Genomic DNA, 21,117 nt, shown 5'->3' with positions numbered 1-21,117 from the left:
AAAGCTGGAAGTACATAGAATAGATACTGTGAACATATTTCCTTTAACTCAGAAGCCAAGATTGACACAGCTTACAGGGGGCTTGTCTGTCTGTCTGCATTTGTTCCTAATTCCACTAAGGAATACTACAAGAAGTGGAGAAGATACCATTTTGCCACTGCTGTACAAGCAAAAATATTGGAGATACAGCTATGTAAAAGTGTCAGGACTGGCCTCAAAGTGTGTGTATAAATAAAAACCTCTAATTTTCCTCATGCAACAACTTATTGTAACAGTATGTTGTTATATTTTGGGTAGAGCTGAGATGTAATTTTTAAGCCTTTCAATGTTCCTATTTTCACAGCTTCCTCATGCAAATCTTGCTGTTTCCAGTTACTGAAGTCAACGCTTAGCATTTGTCTGTTTACCTTCATGGCCACAAATAATTTCTCTAAAGCATTTAAAGACATCTAAAGTCAATTTACTAGAACAGGGTTTTTTGGCACATCTCCAGTGATCAAAACATATGTCAGAAAATAACGCATGCTTGATAATACATGCTTCTTATGCACTGGTAACTTGCTTTCTTGGTTTGGATTACACAGCACCTTCCTGCTGATTTCTAAAAACCTTTTGTGTTGCAGTTGGAAAATATAACTACTGAATTTCATCACTTTATTGGCATGTAGGTTACATAATTTTGTGCTGCTCTGCACATATATATTATTTTGAAACCTTTATATATATATTCCTATATATAAAATTAGTTTGACCCATACCAGTTTATTTGGTATTGCCAAATAAGAATTGACACAGTGTGCAGATGTCATCAATAATAAAATCCGTGAACAAGGTGTTTGGGAGTGTGTAATGTGTTGACTTCAACTTCTAGCAAATTTGAGCAAGTCTGTTCCCTGCAGCACTGTGCTTTATGTTATGCTCTTTAATGTATTTGTGTTTCAGCACTGCACTGAAAGTTAAAAGTTAACCAAAGAATATAAAATGTCAAAATAAATTTAAATGATCACAGTGTGTGTATTTTAAAATGATTACTCAGAAGGTGTGCTCCACCCTGCAATCCTTGCAGATGAGTTTCACTGAAATCTGTGGGAATTTTGTCTCAACAAGTTCTGCTGCTAAAATCGAGTTTGTTATGTCTGAAATACTTAACATATAAATCTAGTGCAAAGCAAGGCAGTTGCCGCTCAGATTCCCTAGTTTCTAAAAACTGTGGACAAGTCTTGTTTAGGTAGTCCACACAGTGTAACAAAACATTTTTGATGTTAATATTACCAGAAATAACTTGTCACCTATTTTCTTTTTCTTTTCTTTAATTTTGTTGTTACAAAGGGGTTCTCTGATGTCCTTTTCCAGAGTTTTAGCCTGAAGTCAGTTTAGTCAGATCTGTTCTGTCAGAATTTATCAGCTCTTGGAAGTATCAGTCAATATATTTTGTTTAAAATTCTATATTGCTTATTCTTGAAGTGTTTGTATGGATTTACAGTTTTCTCAGTTACAGCATAGCATTGTATGCACACCTGTCAGAAAAGCAGTGCAAAATTCTTTTAGCATTTTACATCAGTCCCTGCTAGTTTGCTCTGCAAAACACAGTTTGTTTGCAAGTTGTGGTGAAGCTGCAAATGTGCAAAAAGAAAAGTACTTTTTAGACATCTGAACATTAATTTCTCTTGTTACTCCATTCAAGGAGTAATAAAATCTGTATTTAAAAATGTATAGGAGTTTTTCTATATATTTGTTGATTTGTATAAGTGGGGAAATTTGATTTATAGTTAGATTCACTGTAGCATTTTTTCCGGAGTAGTAGTGTATTAGGAATAGCAACTAATTTTAAATACATGCCCAAGCTCTTATGCTGAATTAAAGTGTCTGCAATGTTTACCTAATGTGTTTTTTGAAGTGTCACATTATATAATTTAATTATGAAATTGTATGGGTAAGCTAATATAGCTGGAAAATTAGCATCAGAGTTAATGAGGAAAAATGCAGAGATTTGATTTGAGCATGTAGTATCCATGCTTGATTTTCTTTCTAATATTGTTTTTCTTCTTAGTTTTTATTGAGTAGTAAATGCAGTTCAGTGAATAGTACTTCTATCTGCCTTTTGCAATATGGTAAACACACCTTTGAGCATTGTTCAAATAAAAGCTAATTGTGAACTACTGAATGTTTTTGTTTAAGAAATAGAAACATGGGGTTGCTTCATAGTAACTACCAAAATTTTGCTTTTGTTTATAGACACCTACTATTTTTATTTTCTTTTTATTTATAAATTAAAATATAATAGAAAATGAATAACAGCAAAATATAGTTTGAGAAAATCATTCTGTAGGTGTTAGACGGCATCATGTTCTGCCTTGAATTGTGCGTTTTTCTGTATTACAGCTTTGAATCACAACTGAATTCAATTGTTTCAACCACAAACAACAAAAATTTAATTGTACTGATTCCCGGTTTCCAGGGATGTTTGTCTGTCTCTTTTAAATAAACAACACCCGCGAAAGCCTTTATGCAGAGCTCAGGAGAGTGGCACAGGCGGAGTTTAGGGCTGCTTTGGAGGACCAAGGAGAAGTGTTTTCTGCACGCGTGAGTGCCGCTGGGCAGGTGGCCTCGTGTGCACACACACAGCCTCTCCACGGCTGCAGTTTGCTTTCTCAGTTTTGTAGCACAAGTCTTTGTTCCTACTTCTCACTCCCTCTACAAATCCTGGGTTTCAACTGTGCGAAGTACGTTCATTTTCCTTTTTTTTTTTTTAAACTTCAGCTTTATATAAAACTATGTAAGGTACTCATCTGCTTTGACACCCTGCCAGATTTTGTGGTTTTACAACCCAATTTCCTGGAGAGGGTTTAAAAAAAAAAAATTACTGGTTTGGGGGTTTTTTTCCCTCTTCCCTATTGCTGGGTGAGTAGTTTAGAAACAAAACAAAACAAAAACTGACTGGAGGAACTGACTGTCTGGAGGAAACAGTGAGATGTCAAACATTAAGTAAACTTTCCAAAAACAGAGGAAAATCCAATCACCAAAACCAAAGGAAAACATCCCAACCAAGCAACCCATGTCTATATAATGAATAAATACTAAAAAAAAATTAATGAAAGGAAAAGTATGTTAGTATAATGGAACTCACATTTTTTTTCTTATGAATAACCTACAATGCATTCTTTAAAAGACAGACAATATTTGATTTAAACAGTAGATAGTATAAGTGGAAAGGGGGAGAGGCATTCAACAAACAACTGGCTAAAAGCCACCTAAAAGTCTGTTTTCCCATTATTTTGAGGTCTCAGAAGCCTGGCTCAACAGCTTCCATTCTATCCTTTGCAATTTTGCATACCCAAAATCTAGATTAAACTAATCTGTCTTGCTGTCTACTGCTGCATTTAGAGCTGTGCTGTGATATACAGTACATGTGTGTATCACCACATTATCGTGCATCTACAAAGCAAGCACTTACTGGTGGAACTGGAAACCTGAGCCTTAAAAAAATAAATATATAAATGGCAGTATTGTATACATTGAGAGGCCCTTAAATTGGTTTCCTTACTGTGAGCAGCAAGGGTTGTCGTTTGCAAGGTTGCTAAGCATAAATCAGTAATTTTCAGTGTTCAGACCAATAAGCTCAAATTGGCTTGGCAATACAAGTTTAACCATGTAAATGCTGAAAATGCCAGTCACGACAGTTTGGGTTTTGTCTGTCTCCTGCTGCACCACTACCCCTTTCCCCTGCCCCTCCCTCCTCTTCCCCTGCTTTACTTTTCAAGTCAGTTCGAGCTGTATGGTCAAAGATCCCTAGGGGACTGCAAAAAGGGAAAACAAGTCTTCCAGAGAAAAACAGTCTTAAGCACTGCATGGAACTTAGGCAGCTTTGTGAAAAAAATTGCTTTCTGTTAATATCACAACATGTCTTTGTTGTCACCTTCCTGTTCTTCCCCTTGAGACACATCTCAGAAAGGTTCAGATCCCCATTTTGCTCCATACAGATACATTCAAAACTAATCAATATTGTAAACACTATACTTCTATTGGGCCAAACTATTTTTTGACTACAAAGGGTAATACAGAAAGGTGGTATGTACTGGAAAGGCTGCTTATTTATACTGGCTTTATTACTGATACAGACCTGGTAAAATACCATTGCTGTATTTGTTTCTTCTAGCCAGACTGCCTATGAGCTGGGCTTGGTGTTGTGAAATCAGAGACCAGCACTTGTCAATTACTATAAGCCGGCAAATTGTATAACATTCATAATTAGCAGAAATTACAGTTGCAATAGACTAATTCCTTTCATTGATTTTATTTGCATTAAAATTTTATTTACAATAAAACAAAATGCAGTTCTTTTGAAGATTGTGAAATATGTGCTGTCCTTGGCAAACCTTGGTGCACTTGGTTTTTCAGCTATTAAAGTAAAAGGATGTGTTTATTGGCTGTGCTTTCTGGAAGTCAGTGCACTAGTACCTGAAATTAAGAGTCCTTCTGCAAATGGAAGCGCTTATCTTGTTATAGAAGGCAGAGGGTAATGATTCTTCTTTTGGTCTTGACTTTTAAAAATGCAAATATATTAGGAGGCAGACAAAAAAGTGGTTTACTTTTACGTTGTTACTGCCCCTGGAAGTGTAAGATTTGTCAAAACTAGTTTTGTGTTGTTTAATGCCAAAATTAAAATTTCTAATTAATGTGATTATTAGAGGAGACATAATATTCCCAGAAGAGCATTGAATAAAAACGGCTACACTATGCAAAGGGAATAGGGAAGGAAAGAAGTGGAATATGATCACCAACAGCAAGACGTAATTGCAAGGGTGGAGCATATGCAAGACTGGTTTGTGATTGGATTTAGATTAAGAAGAAGAGCTTGTGTATTTAGTCTGAGAGAAGACAAATATTAGAGGCACCACAGCACAGCTGTAATTAGGTTAAAGGACTTTGCGCTCTTGCTAACAGAGTGGAACTGAAATTGCATTTGCAGTAAGTATGCTCTCGTCTTTTGGCCCTTTTAGAGTAACAGTGCATTTTTTTTGTCACATGCTTACCAGTTCTTGGAGTGATTCAGCTGTTATGAGTTACAGGACTCATTTTGAGTATCAGTGAAAAATTCCTTTCATGTCGCCTTCTTGCCTCTATTGTCCATTTGCAATTAGAAGTTGATAAGAAGTTGGATTTATCATTAATCTCTTGTTTCAGGTGTGTTTATGAAAGAATGTCAGTGTCTGTTGCAGAGTTCAATTGCAATATGAAAACTCAGATGAGAGTGTTTTACCTGTCAGTGCCACTGAGCATTTGCAGCACAGCTGGTATCTGTTCGGTGACTTTAGGGGTATATGAAATACCGACTTAGGAAAACTTTACTGGGGGAAAAATATTTCTAATACTCATGTCATCAGCTTGCTATGCCTATTCAGATTTTTTTTCAAGGCAAATTTTGTTTTAACAGTGAAATCTGTGACAGTTTAACATGTTTTTTGTTCTTTAGAGTGGGCCTTTCTGGAATTTATGCAGAGATAATTGACAAAATGAAGACAGACACGCTGGTTCGTAGCTAAGCTGATTGTGGGCAGCAGTTTGCCCTTGTAACAACCAATGGTGAAATAACTATGAAGAGAAACATATTTTGGTGTACAGTGCCTGCTTTTCTTAGGCATCTACAATGTACGCGCTCTGGCTGGGAGGTGTTTAATTTGCAGAGGTGCTGAGTGTGCCTGGTTCCTAGCTTTCTGGGACTTACAGGTATATATCCGTCTGAAAGTCGGTGCTGCAGAGGCTTCCCAGGCTGGGGTCGGTGGTGCACAGAAACTGCAGCATATTGTTGGAGCTGAGATGTCTGTGTTTGAAAATGCCAGGCTGGTAACATGCATTAAATTTCCAATAATAAGTTGTTTATTTTAGTGGATTTTCAGGCTGGGCTGGACAAAGTTTTATACAAATTAATGACTTCTGTAGATTCTGCCGAGAATAAGCTGCTTTAACAGAAATTCTTCTAAAGTCCTTATAACGTGTTTTGAGCTAGTTTGAAAAAGCAATAACTATACTATCATTGCAAAATTCTACAGGTTTTTTTGCCATTCTTTTATTAAGCCCTCTAATGTCATTGTGAAAGGCACATTTAAGAGGGCCAAATGCATAAACTAGAGAGCAAGAATAGGCTGCTTCTTTCTGTGGAGCTACTCGTGCAATTACACCTGAGTGTTTGCAGCATTATGCACGTAAACTGTGGTTGTCATGGGGTATTGTTGGTGTAGGTGATTAAGTAGCTGAGATTTTGAGGCATATTCAGGGGATTATGTTAAAGCACGGGGGGAAAAACTGCACAACAACTTAAATCTCTACTGCTTAATTTGAAAGAAAAGGGAGAAATGCTTTAGGTTTAAGGGTTTTTTTAAGACAGTACTATGAAGGGTTATTTTTGCCAGTGGAAAGTATTCCTTAATCATAGCTGTTTGCTCTATGTTACCATAGCTTTCCTAATTTTGAGGACTTCCAAATGTCATTAGACTCAAAGTAATCAACTGTCAAGTTTTCATTTTTAAAAATAGGAGTTCAGTGATAAGAGATTTGTCTTAAATCAATAAAACACCTTGGAAATTTTATTTGGAAAAAAAAATAAAAATACTATTTTTACAATCTTTTATAAACTGAGAACTTTAATACGAAGTTTCTCTCCGAAGAGAAATTTTTATAGTGAAGTTATAAACACCTGAGAACTGCAGTTTATAATGGAAACTTAAGGTCTGTTTTTGCTGCAGCAGCACACATGTTTCTAAAATGAAAGAGACTGACATAGTTAGAAGAAAAGAGCTGGTAGAGTAGCTGCTTGCCTTTGCTTCTTAAGAACAAGACCCATACTAAACAGATATTTTGCTTGTACAGTGGAATAGGTTGCCTTTCAGTATTCAAAAGCATTCATTACTTGCGTTAAATTATGTTTAAATGATTGTTATCCAGCCATTTCTTAAATTAGAGTGGGATTGCACTGTTTAAAACTTTTATATGAGTAACTTACATAGCAGTGCAGGTTCTTGCTAAAGCCAGCTTTCAGCCAACTGTAGATAAGATTATGAATTACTGTTGAAGTACTGCACTTAGTGGTTATCCAGCCATTTGTACTATAAATAACACTCTGCTGCTGTACAGTTGGCCCATTGCTCCCTGGCATTATCTGCTTGATTATTTTCACATTTCTCTGTAAATTCAGTGATGAAGTACTGGTCTTATTCTCCTTCCTGGAAAAAATAATCCCTTGAAGCTAATGGGAGCTCTCCTTCCATAAGAAGTATGTCATGAGCCCATAGGTCAGCAAATTTTATAGGTATCCTTCTTGGCAATCAATATTCTTTCTTCCCCATCCTTTCCTGAGTGGAAGAGGTAGAAATGAAATAGCACGCAGCCTTGGAATTAAGTAAGTGAATGCTGTTTGGTGGAGGATGGGCTCCCCCGCTGTCAATAGCAGTGACTGTCTCGAATCTGCCTTTGAGACCTGTTTGCCAGGAGGTCCTGCTGTAGCCCATCCTGATTTCTCCAGGTCCATATACAAGGGCTGAAGTAGGGCACAAAATATCTGGAGTGGAATCCAAAAATGTACGGGGCAGGATATGGATTGCTCTCTGCTTAACATGTTTTATGTCCTTTTTCTAAGGAGAAAGGTGATATTGAAAGGAATGGCAGTAAACTGAATAGTTTCTCTGCACGTTTATAGAATAAAAATTACCAACTTTGTCTGGGTGTTTTGCATAAGGATTTATTTTAATTTTTATGCAACAACTGCTTTTACCATTGCTTTCTCAGTCATTTGTAAAGCATTGGAAATGTTCATGGAAAATTATTGATGGAAAATATGGTAGAAAATCTCTATTTGAAAATGCAGAACATAGGACCCTCTTTGATTTCAGCATGAAAACTTGCCTTTGTCCCTGCTTCTGGAAATCAAGTTGCAGGTTTTTATGTTAAATGATTCCTAGTACTCTATTTTATGCTGAATGATTCCTAATACTCTGCAATGTGATGCATAAACCTAATGGATGGAGGGCATGAAATCAAGTTATTTTAAGCACTTCACTGAATCTTCCTTACAGATACATAAAAACCAACCAAACAACCAAACCAAGGAAAAAAAAAACTTTAAACACCACCACCACTGTTTGGAGACAGGTAAAAAAATTGTTAAATTATTATGTGAGTGTATCTTTATATACTTACATGCATATACTAGTATTATAAATCAGCATAAAAAGTTGCATGCAATTAATATGTTTAAAGCCTCTAGTTTTACCTCTTCTGTGAGACTGAGTTTATAAGGGGGTTTATGCCTTAAATGTCATGTTTTTATTATTACTCCTTTATCAGCTTAGTAGTTACTTAGTATGTCTAAAATATTTTTTCTGTTCCTGTCATGTTTTCATAAAATCAACACACATTTCTATAATGACAAAATGTACTATTTTGGGGGATTTTTTTGAAAGAGAACTGTTCAGAGGCTAGTGTTTTGATGCAATTCTGTTAAATTGAATAGAGTTCCCCCACAAAGCTATATTTATGAATCAAAAACCAAATCTCTTGTAAAGATCCAAAAGTCATTAATAGTGTTGTGTCAATATGTGAAACTATTGAGTAGTACATGAGATGAAATAGCTCCTGATTGCTTTTAATGATTCACCTATCATCCTAGACATTACAGAAGGTCTCATCTGAAAAACATGAGCAGAGTGTAGCACTTACGTTTTAAACTCATTTTATCTGATAATTACTTCTGAAAACATTAGTATTTCAACTAATTTCTTGGGTTTGGTTTGCTTTTTTATTTTTTAAAGTTCTGTTCCTGCATGCACTAATGGTGTGCAAATGCTGCCTCAAGCCACTTGCATTCCTTCAAGCTAAAAAATCCGTAAGTCAAACTGCAGTTTGGAAAAGTTCATGTCCAGCAAGTTTGAGCTTGGATTATTTTTATACTTAGTTTTAATGCTCCTGTATAGGAGAAATATAGATTTTAAAATGCAGGTTTTGAAAGAGAAAATTAGGCAGTGACATCCTTGCTAGTAATTATAATGTCTTTTTACATAGCACTGGGCATAATAACCATGTTGTGCAACACTTGTTCTCATATCTTTTAAGGGGTTGATTTTGGGTTTTTTTCCAGTGTTAGTTGTCTTTTGCAACAATTTAAATTAAAACCTTATCCATATTTTTAAAATCAGGAATAAAAAGTAGTGGGATACACTTCTGTTCCTTTCCATATCACACTCATCACAATAGGATTTGAGTAGCCTTCACAAAAGTATTAAGCAGTTAACTTTTGTCATGTATTTCATTGTCTTATCCTCTGCTCCTGGATAAGACAGCTGTATGCTCCTGCTGTATGCTGTGAAGCATTTTGTTTCAGAAAGGGTTTTTTGGGAGGTAGAAGTGGTGGCTTTTTTTTTTTTTCCTTTAAGTACACTTTGCTATGTATTTGTAGTAGAGCAGGCAAAACTGAGAAACTTGGCCTACATCTGGAGTGAGAGGTGGTGATGCTTGTGACCAGTCTTAGGCGACAGTGCCAGTTTTGGGACAACTCATTGAGAAGATCAGGTGCCTTTTCAAGAAGTTGGTGTGCTTTGAGTGGAGAATTGTGAAGTGGAGGAAGTGCCTGGCTGCGATCTTTGGGCAGCAATCTGCGGTAGCTGCCTCAGAGTCATCAGTGTCGTCTGCAGTGGTTGATTATATGGGTATTGGTGGGAAACACAAAAAACTTGAAAACCAGGTAACCATACACAATCTGTGTTGCTAGTCATGGTGCAGTGTTCAGTGCCAGTTATCTTCCAAAGTGCCAAAGGCTTTCTTTTGGGATGATGAGGCACTTGGGCTGAGAAGTGACACCAGCTGTGGAACTAGGTGACTTTCCACCACAGCAAAAATAGTTCTTTCAGACAACTGATAGTTTTAGTCATGGCCATTGTGAGATCTTAGTTAAAAGAATTCTAGAAGCTGATGGTAGTGGCTTGGCATCTCTGCATCTTTGATCAATGGGGACAGTTTCATGACTGCAAATTCTATATACTGCTTTTCTAGGTTCCCAGCAGCACCTATTCTTAGGTTTAGACTGTTAGAAGTACATGTGTTTTAAGGTTGTCCATGATTAAGACTTTCTTGGTGGTATGTGTGTATTTCTGTAACTGGAGTTCATTCAGTCTCATCAATTGCATTCCCAACAAATGAAAAAACCCCCAAGACCAACACCCAAAACAACAACCAACGAGCAAACAACAAAAGGACTCTAAAAGAAAAAGGGATCAAATGTATGTGGTGTGTTGAAAAATTGTTGTGAGTGTGCACAGGCTGTGTTGGACACACAGTCCACCAGAGCCAGATTTCAGAAAAGAGAGAAAATATGGATCTGGAAATGCAGTTTCTCTACAAATGTTAAAAGATACAGGGCATAATTAAATATGAAAGCCTTCATTATCTGTTGTTCTGAAATCAGAAAGAGTAGAAAAGAAAATCAATTCTTGCGGATTCCAGTAGTAAAGGGTTAAGAAATGGAAGTGCAGGTTCCCATCTGTGCTTTAATGCTTTCGTCCAGGAAGGCTTGAGACATTGTTAGCGCTTTATGATGAATCTCAGACAGCCTTCCCTGAAGTGGTGGTGTATCCTGCAGCCCCAGCATGAGCTGATGAGTGGAATTGATAAAACTTCCTTCAGCACAGCCATAGTGAAAACTTTGAAGACAAAGAAAAGTTATTTTCTCTCCCTTTCTTTAGGTCTTTTCTCTGAATTCCAGCTGTTTGGGGCATCTAGTAGGTACTAGATGTAGTACCTTTATACTTGATTTACCAGAAAGGAATGTGTTCTGGTAAAGAAGCTGAGATTTTCCCAAGAGCTGACCACACCATAAGAGAGTTGGAAAACGTGTAGTGAATTCCTTGAAGATAATCCTAGCTGAACTCCGGGCATTGACTGAGTCTTGCTTTGGTAGGTATAGACAGAATGAATTTCTGTGCCAGGAATTGCCAAATGTGTACCAAACTTTCAAGGAAAAGGATTATACTTCTTCAAGCTGGCCCTTGCTCAGTTCTCTTGTAAGAATATTTCATTCTGAAGAGGTATCTTAATGTCCTGGATTAGTTTCCAGAGATGGGATTTTCCATTTTCAGTGCTGGGTGGTGAGGTTACTTGCCCAGTAATTTGCTAGAAAAATTAGTTAATTTCTCAGATTCTCAGGTTTTTGTCTTTTTCTTCTAGTACTTAGAATGAGAAGAATAAAGAAAATCTGTTTGGGTGCTGAGGGTGTTCTCGCTGACAATTGTAGCTCATATTCCATGTTTATCTTCTTCAGCTCTTCGTTGTTCAATATCTGCTGTAGTCTGTCACTTTGTTTAATGTCTCAGAGGCCACTTGGCAGCCAGGTGGTTTCAGAGGATCTAGGTGTTGGTGATACAAGGTGAGATGGTTTATGCTGCCACTGATCAGCTTAAGCGCGTGATTTGGAGCATTGAGATCTACACTGTTTTGGGTGGGCAAATTAGGAGGCAGATACTTGCACTTCAGCATCTGTTACAATGTGTGTATGAAATCTTTCCACCAATTGCTAGGATTTGGTGGTCTTTTCTATGAATCCTCTAATAGGTAATAGTCAAATAATCTGGAAAATAAAACAAATATTCTCCTTGGCTTTGTTCTTTGCAGTTAGATGAATAGTTCGCTGAACCCAGCAGTGCCTCTGCTGGGTGTGCTGTTAGATGAGAAAAGGTGGTCTAAATGCCAGCTGCTCACAGGTGGTGAGCACTAACCACAGGGCTGATATTCTAATCATTCCTCTGCACTGCTGGGGACTCCTGAGATCGAGTGAAGGGATGACTGAAGATCTTGCTGTTGCCAGTGTCAGCAACAACAGAAGCTTTGGTTTGTGTCACAGTAATGCTGTCTGTGAAGTGTGTTTTGAGATGTGGAATTTGGCTTTCTGTGTCAATTTTCTCTTGGTGTGGCCATTTCATATGAAAGCAGGAGCAGCACATCCTGGAAGCATCATAGTAACTGGCAGAGCTGGTAATCTGCATAGAATAGAGAATGTGTAGCCTATTATGCTTGAAAGGTAATTATTATGCTTGAGGGCAAAGTTACAGTGAAATGTTTCTTTGAGAAAGCTAAGGTTGAGAAAAGCACTGCATAACCTGACTGAACCTGTAGTGGAAGACACCTGTTTTTCATTTTGCTGGCTCAGCAGAATTTTAGATCATGAAGGTTTAATCATTTTGGACATTTCAGTGCATTTATCTTAGATTGCAGATGTTGAATTTCTTTGTAAGTGGATCTTCTCTCCACAAAGTAAATTATGGGAAAATACTTCATACCAAAGCCTAAGAAAAAGTTCCAGTTCATGGGCTGGTAGCAGTGGCTGGCCTTTTAATAATATTACCAGTAATGTGTAACCAGAATATCAGACACAGAACGTAAACCAGCAATTTGTGTTCTTCATTCAGCAGTGTTTTCATATTTGCAGCCAGAACAAACCAAACCTTTGTGTTTTAGTATGTATTGGCCTTAAAATTATTCCTGACAGAGCTTATCTGCTTTCAGAAAACAGCCTTAATTTTGATATTATGAAGAGGAAAGTAACTGGGAACAAAATGCCAGTGCAATTGTTTATTAAATAAATTGGTCTGTGTCATTTTTATGTTCTACTAGTAAGAAGTAGGTGATGCCAGATATGAATGTCCCAGAAAAAGCATTTTGAAGTATAACACAAGTGAAATGTTGATCAACTTGTTGGAATTATTACTTTTTGAAATAAGGCCTTTTGAAGCAAAGTTCATAGGAATGTATTTTTCATTATGATTACCAGGTACAGTTCCTGGTTTGTGTTTTTAAAATAGTTGTGTTCAAAAATGGATTACTGAGCATAGAAAGAGCCAACTGAACAGATACAGATAAACCACACACAGGGAAGAGATATCATACAAGTGCAGTTCATAAGTAGATGAGAATATGTTACAGACTGAGATATTTTGCTTTTAAATATAGTGAGGACTAGTTATCTTTCATAAACATTGAAAGGGGAGCTGACTTTTCATCAAGGGAGAAGTCAAAAAACTGGCCTAAATGAAGTTGAGCAGAGCTGTCTTTTTCACTACATGCTTGTGAAATTTTGTCAGCCTGTGGCAAAGATGGGCTATATTTTGCAAGCCAGTTCAAAGCGTATTTCAGCTGCAGAATACGTTCCCCCCCTGCATATTAATCAAACAGCAGACTAGTTCTTTCAGAGTTAAACTCTTTTCACTAGTATATGGCACTACTGTACTTAACAATTGTAAATGTGGACATTTTTTAATTGATATTTATTTATATGCTAGTTGATATGAATACATTTTAGCCCTGGGGGGGGGGGGGGGGGGGGGAAACATACCTTGTGTTCATTTAAAAGAAGTCACTGTGCTGATCAGCATCTGAAGAATATTGAGATAGACAATGAAAACATCTGGCTAAAAACATGGTTGAGTAAACAGTGCTTTTTTGAATTTTCAAGTTACCAATTTGCTTAACAGTTTGAGGAATAAGGGGATTTGCTCTACAACACTTTTATTTAGTTGCAGCCTGCAGAAAAAAGCATTCAGGGCAGTGGGGGAGAGTTTATAAAATGATATTCATTCAGGGATTTGTTTGACCATGTGAAGTAAATCTGCAGAGATGACCTGGACCTATAAATCCTGTCTCCTGGACTAGTAGCATTGCTTTCTTGACTGAAGTTTATGAGGAGATCGAACAGGCTGCACAAGGTTGAGTCAGTCTCTCTGGAGGTATTTAAAAAAAACCTTTAGACGTGGTGCTTAGGGACACAGTTTAATGGTCAACATTGCAGTACTGGGTTAGTGGTTGTACTTGGTGATATTAGAGGTCTTTTCCAACCTAAATGTTTCTGTGATCAATTTTTTTCTGAAGGGAACTATTCACAACTGAGCTATGGAGTGGGAGTTTTCCCTTTCTTTCCTAAGAGGGGAGTGGGAAGGAATTTGGTTTGACTTGGGAAAACCTTGTAAATATAAATGAAAATACCTTTTGTGTTTTTGGGGATAGGACACAAGATTATCTTCCACCAAGTACAGGAGAAATATACTTATGTGTGCCTTAAAAACTTTAAACATTTCTGTGTAATTTTTAAAGATCAAATTGCTTTAATTCTCTATAAGGCCTTGTTTTTCTTGTATTTCAGCCAGCGTTTTTCAGTGCACAGTAGTGATTTTTTTTTTCCTTTTCCCCCCTGTTTTTTGCTCAGTGTAAACAGTTCCTTGCTGTGGTTACGCAGACAAATATAGCAGAGAACCCTTTTCTCAGAGAAGATTCTCCCTGTGCATTTTTTAACCATTTTTGGGAAGAATTGATCTATTTGTGCATGCGAGAGAGGGAGGCAGTAGCTGTAAATTGAAGTGACATCATATATATTACTCCCATTGATCCACTTTTAGACTAGAGCCAGGATAAAAGGAAATGGCATCAGGGAGGAAGTATGCTCATTTAGGCGCAGATCCCAGTGTGATAATGGAGTAATAATAGAAATCACGCCACTGTCAATCGGTTGCTGCATTAGTCTGAGGCAGATTTTCCCTCCAAGGAGGCTTTCAATGACTTCATTCAAGTGCAGGCAGGAGCAAATGGGATATTCAACATACCAGCTGTACAACTTTAGTGATTTGTGTCCTGGTGGAGGGGTGCAGTGCAAGTGCTGGTGCTGTGGATCAACTCAAGTAGATATATATGTGTCACATTTCATGGCTGAAAGGTCAGTAGTCAAATGTTTCAGTGGCAATTTTTTTCCTAGTATAAAGGGTGAATCGTGCATTTATTGTGTTTGCTAATTTAGGAATTGATAAATACTCTCTTACGTGTGGGTGGTCTTCGGGGATGTGAGATCGATGACCTCTATAGCTGCTATACCAGATCTCTGAAGGGAAAGATTTGTTTTCTTTGTGCTTTTTACAGATTAGGGGTTGTACTTTGAAAATTCATAGTTTTGTTCAAAGATTATTTGTAGAGGACCTTTCAAACCTACTAATCTAATAATATACTCTTGTAACACACTATAATGGCTTAAGTGTTTTGTGTACTGATATGAATAAAATACAGAGTATGCTTTTCTTACTTACAAGAGATTTAATATACAGTGAATACCAGTTATATTTTCAATTAGTTTATGTTTTCTTTATTTCTTTCATCTTGCATTTTTTAAATACAGAGCCAGTTTTAATATTCCCTATCACTTACAGTTTGTTTTAAGGGTAATAGCCTCTTCACTGGAGTTGCCACATCAGGTAACTTAGGGGAAGCAGAGAACAAATGGTTGTTTAGTGGCAGGACAAAGTGAACTCTTTCAGAAGGCTGAAGAGTTGGAGGAGAAGTCTTACAGTCTTAAGGGCAAGATAATATATACAGTGCTGGGATACAGCTTTATAGAGGGGATGATGTTTAATTACATGGGACGTGACAGGCAACCTCTAGTGTGCTTGATTACAACATATTCATTTATATCCTCTTTGTAGTGTCCATAGTCACAGCTGGGGGAGGGCCAGCCCTGAGAAAAGTAATATGATTTCTATGCAGCAGGCATAGGTTGGACAGGAACTATCTACTTTACAGGATAAATAGATGCTATTGCAGCAGTTTGACGTAATGAAAACTATTTCTTGATCCTTGCCACATTTCATGATTGAAACAATCTGCTTTCATAATTGCATATGTTTGAACATTTTAATTGTGTATATTCTAGTTCAGAGTATGAGGGGGTTATTTTTATTTTATTTTATGAGGAGCACTGAAATTTTGCATTTACGGTGTTATGGCTGTTTTCGGAATGCTTTCAGCCTGAAGACACAACTTGAGAGTGTGATGATTGTCCTGCTGTAACTTGCTGTGTCTGTGTTGTGTACTTTTCTGTGGGTGTTAGATATTCAATATGCATTCACAGAATATGAGTTGTTGTAAAGGAAAGTGGTTATACAGTTCTTGAAAAGAAATTTACATTTAGGTCTCTACAGTATTTATGTTTAGATAGCACTTAAGGCAAGGACCTCTTTGTATTAAGCATGAGGCAAACAAATTGAAAATTGACAACATGCACCCCAAACAATTCTCCTGGTATGAAAGATGGAAAGTAACAGGTGGGCAGGACAAATAAGGATGGTGGTAGGAAAACAAAAAACAGTGAGAGGAGGGTTTCTGAGAGAAAAGTCAAGTGCAATTTTTGAAGCTTATTTATAACCATTAAAAGACTGCTTTGGTGAGAATGATGCTCATATTGTTGTGTGTGGGGAAAAGAAAACGTCTGCGCCCCTGAATGAATTTTGTAGCAGCTGGTGTCATGAAACTCTGGTTGCAATTTTCTGTCTCTTGGCCTAAGTTAGGGTTTTAAAGCAGAGTCTCTTTTATTGAAAGGAAAGGTTAAAAGTGTAGATGGGAACATTCTTCCTTTTCTGTCAGAAACGAGTCGGAGAACAGACTGTAATAGCGGCGCGCAGTAGTGCCTCTGCAGGGAGAGGTCTGCCCGCCAGCGCTCCCCTGCCAGCGCCCGCCCTCTCTGCCCGTGTTCACTGGCTCCTGCCTTGGACTCTCACTAATCCGTGAGATAGAAACTGGTATGGAAGGTGCCATCTTGGGCACCTGGAACGTGGGAAAACAGCAGAAGCCATGGTCTTATTCATAGAATCACAGCAGATGCTCAGTTTGAAGGGGCCCACAAGGATCATCGAGTCCAATACCTGGCCTTGTACTGGACACTTCAGTAATCACGCCATATGCCTGACAGCATTGTCCAAACACTTCATGCACTCTTGGTTTTGTTTGTTTGTTTTATCGGGGTTTGTTTGTTTGTTTTGCTGACTCTCAGAGTTTAGCCAGTAATTCTGAAAAAACTTAGCCATGATGCAGCACTAGACAGATGTAAATTCAGGGCATGGCTGCTACTCTGCTGTTGCTGTTTTGTTTGCTTCTGTAATGCTGCCTTAAACAATAGCTTTTCGTGGGTGAATCTGTGTAGCAATTATACTGCAGATACATTATAAAATACTCAGCTGTTCTACGTACCTACATATTCAAGCAACTGTTCCATAGCTTCTGCAAATTAAGTATTGTTCCTCTGTCTTTTTAGTTAACAGTGAAAACTGTCTAGATCAGAAGTTACCTTTCTTTGTGTGGTGTTCTGCAACATTTTGTATTTTATTAATGTTCAGAATTAATTGCTTTTCCAAGTAGTGTCACTTCCCAGAAACTTTCCCTGTTTTATTTTTTAACTTAACCCCTGGCAGCTGCTGTTAGACTTCATAATAAGTATTTAAGCTGATATTTTACTAGTTGTCCTGAAATGAAATATTCAATATTTTTAAATATTAACCACTTTAAAAAATACCATGTGATTGGCAGGCTTTGGTATATTACTTACAAAATATTTCACTAAGTGCTAGTAAGATGTGGGATATTTTCAGTCTTCAGGAATACAACTTTACCAATAAAAAATGGAAAGAAATCAAAATGCAAAGAAACCAAAGCATTACCATTATAGAGATGCCCTTTCCTCTTTATTCTGATTTAGATACTAGTCTAAAAGGGAAGAAAATGACATGTTGCTAAATTAGTTATTAATGTAGATATTTTACAGATTAAGACTTATCAGAAGATCCTGGGTATCTTCATGGACTCAGAGATCTGAGATCAGAAGTCTGGTCTTGTTCAGTGCACATAAACAGCCCTGGCTGTGGGATGTGTTGTTGGAAGAGGCTCTGCCTATAGCTGACTTCTTTTCATGCTTGCTTAGTGCGTTGTCTCAGCAAAGCAGACATGGGCAAGACAGCGAGGTGGTAAGAGAAAATCACCAAATGCGGTGAAAGCTGGGAGTACTGTCAAAGTAGCAGGATGTCTTTTTTATTAGTCTGTCTCAAGAACATTAGAAGTGAGCAGGATTGGTTTCTTTTTGTATGCAAAAGCTTTACTGACATTCTTTTGCCTTTCCCCTCCTCCCCTGGTGCCCTGCAATGATGAATAGTGGGGAAAGTTTTGGGACATATAACAAACTTCTGACCTTGGAGCCTGAATTTCCAAGAGATGTTTCCTGGCAGCTGGTGCAATTTCTCTCTGAGCTCTGTTTGAATTATTTATTTGTTCATCCAATAAGCGTATTAAACAGAGCACTTAAGCACTGGCTACAACAGAATGTTGTGCTTTTTTTTTTTAGATTACATTAGGTTCCAGTTCAAAATGATAGGTCCATGAGTCAAGAAACTAACTGAAACTACTGAATATGTATCTGTGTGTAGATGCTGTACTGTGTGTGCCACAAGTACAACATTCATGCATATTTCCCATGAAAGGATGGATGGTTTGTGACTCATTGCACTAAAATATGCCTCAGGATGTGTTTTTACAACAGTTGTTTGGTGGGTCACTTATTTGTGTGGTGTTTCTTTGTTCAGTGCAAACAAATCACTCAAATGCTTGTATATCAGATAAAAACACCACTCTAAAAATTGTACGTTCATACGCCTCATTGATTTCTCAAATTATACACTGTAAATTATTCTCTCTTCAAACCCAAACAAAATAAAATTACTTATTTTATGCATTCCATAAAGATCTTACTTATCAAGCTATGATTCTATTTCAATAAGACAAGCATGTTTTAGATCCGACCTAACCATAGCAATGGAAACCATGAAAAATGAGTCCTAATTGTGCCCCAGCACAGTCCTCCAGAACACAGACACATAAACCCTGAGGTTTTTCAGAAACCAGCTAGAGATCCAAGTTGTATTTAAAGCACATGCTGGAAGTACACAGGTTACCACACACTTGTCCTCTTTAGTTTGTTTCCATTAACATTGCTCAGCCAGTAGAGATCTTCATTCACACATGGCATTTATTTTTCTTTTAGCTTCTCCCTGACCAGCTGGTCTTACTTCTGGAGTTCCTCTTGGAGGAGAAGACATTGTGTCCTAGAATACTGCAGTGCTTAGAGAGAACATACCAGCTCCGGGAGCAAGATGCTGAGGTAAGTCATGTAAAAATAAATCTCTCTAATGTATGCCACTGTGTTGTTGACTAGGAAAAACAGTGTTCCACTAGGAACCAGGCTCACTACAGGTTTTTTTTTTTTTTCATGTCTGAATCTGAAATTGAATGATCCTAACTCCAGTGTTGTTGCATCTTCATGTGCCATAATAACTCAGTGTTTCTCTGTGTTTTGTGTAGGTAGGTTCAGGTGTGTTTTGCATACTGTGGTAGTAAAATACAGCACAACCCAGATGTCCAAACTATTTTACATGTACCTTAGGCAGCACATTTGTTCAAGTGTTAAATTTTTCACTAAGTTTTTCTGTGTAGTGGAGCTTAGTTTGCTTTTGTTGTGATATGTCTCCAAATGTAATCATGTCTGTTTTAGTCTAAAATTATTTTTTCCCATTGTCAGCTTGTATTGTTCCTCTTTGCATGCTCCAAAGTCTCACTCAGGATTTAGGAAAGTTAGCTTTCCAGAGAGACTACAGTGTTTTCTGGTTTGGGGCCTTAATTTAATGTTTTTTGCACTTGCTTCTGCTAAGTACTGGTGACATTAATAGCCCCCAAGGAAAACACTGCTTTATATGATATCATCCCTGCTCCAAAGTGCTTTATGTCTTTGGGAGGCAAACCGGTAAATCTTTATTACCATGTGCAGAGAGGACTCTTTTAAGTCCTATGGTTTTCTTGAGCTGGGAGAGTTCTGAAAATTAATGCAAAAGTGGTGGACGAAAGCACCCTTGTAAACAGCCTTTGCTTCAAGTATGTAGTATTTAGGAGGAGGTAAGAAAGTCAGAGATGAGCATAAATGAGTCTAGAGATGTGTGTGTGTTTATGTGTGTTCATATATATATATATATATATATATATGTATGTATGTATAAAAGAAGGGTTAATTATGATGTAGCGTACAACCAAGCTACTGTGCAATGAAGGAATATGGTGAACTTAACATTTGGCTCCTGTTTATTTAAAAACTACCTTGCAGTAGGTTGCAGAAAGCCTGCTTGACTTACCCTGTTATTCCTGGAACTTTGTGGCAATTATTAGAATTGAAGGAGAGATCAAAATCTGTCTTATTACTCTTACGGCTGAAGTTGCTGTGCGGATGCTTGGAAAGACTCAGAAATCCAAACCTTTACATAAAGATTGATAAAACAGATATCTACCTTCTAAGAAAAAAATAAATTAAAAAAACCCAACATTTCAATTGCTGCTGTTTATTGGACCTTTTTACTTTTTGTTGATACAGTTTTCCAAATGCCAGATTTATTTTTAATTAGTACTTGAACCAACATTTCTTTTTATAGGTATTAGAATACATTTTAATCACATCTGAATACCAGTGAAATGTCAGAAGTTCTATTATGGGAAGAGGAATTAACAGGGACATAGATCAAAGCAATAGCTGTGTTGTTGTTGCTGTTTCATGCCTATGAATTGTAAGCACCAGGCCACAACCTTCAGTTTTTCAGTTTTTTCCTTCCTCTTCACTTTCATGCTTTCTTTTTTCCTTGCAGTGTTAATGTAAAAGTACGCAAACAATCTATCAGAATGTTTTTGTGAGAAACCTCCGCAAATCATCAAGATTAGGACCTCTATGAAATTAACATAATCTCTATTTTATTTTACAAGGGGAAACCAAGGGTTTAGCAGACAACTCACTTAGAAGTACACCTAAGATAACATTAGCATTAGTATTTTACCAGTCATCAGACCCCAGGCACCTACAGTCCTTTAAAGGGAAGCAGCTCCCATGGCCTCATCTAGTCTGAGGAACAGACTATTTGGGCCTCATTTCTTGTATGTGCACGGGGGATTTTTGTTGTTGTGACCCCAGGGCAAAGAACTGCAGTCTGCGCCTGTTCTTGTCTAGATTAAATTTGTGGATACACAAATCACTTCTAGTGGTCCTGCTGTATTACTGGAGTTCAAGTGTTCTCAGTAGCTAAACATCAGAAATGGATTATTAAAAATAAAAACATAAAAAACTTGCATGCAGGTCAATTAAAAAAAACCTCTCAGTGTCAGAGGGTTTATTCCAAGATTTTTGGAAGTGAGGTTGTCAGCTGTGTCCCATCTAGCAGCAAAAAGTTAAGAAATAAACTTGTTTCC

At 37.3% G+C, this 21,117-nt stretch overlaps 1 protein-coding gene across 1 annotated transcript in view; it reads left to right on the top strand.

Annotated features, from left to right (window-relative positions):
* AOPEP (aminopeptidase O (putative)) overlaps positions 1-21,117 on the top strand; it is a 177,110-nt gene that overhangs the window by 126,759 nt on the left and 29,234 nt on the right. The window contains exon 13 of the mRNA XM_058823596.1: positions 18,881-18,997. Coding sequence (XP_058679579.1) covers positions 18,881-18,997 — 117 coding nt within the window. The remainder of the gene's footprint in view (positions 1-18,880; positions 18,998-21,117) is intronic.

This window comes from Ammospiza caudacuta, chromosome Z (genome assembly GCF_027887145.1).
Source record: "Ammospiza caudacuta isolate bAmmCau1 chromosome Z, bAmmCau1.pri, whole genome shotgun sequence".
Taxonomy (NCBI): Eukaryota; Metazoa; Chordata; class Aves; order Passeriformes; family Passerellidae; genus Ammospiza; species Ammospiza caudacuta.
Note: the sequence above shows the minus strand (reverse complement) of the source record. Positions and strands in the feature narration are given on the sequence as shown.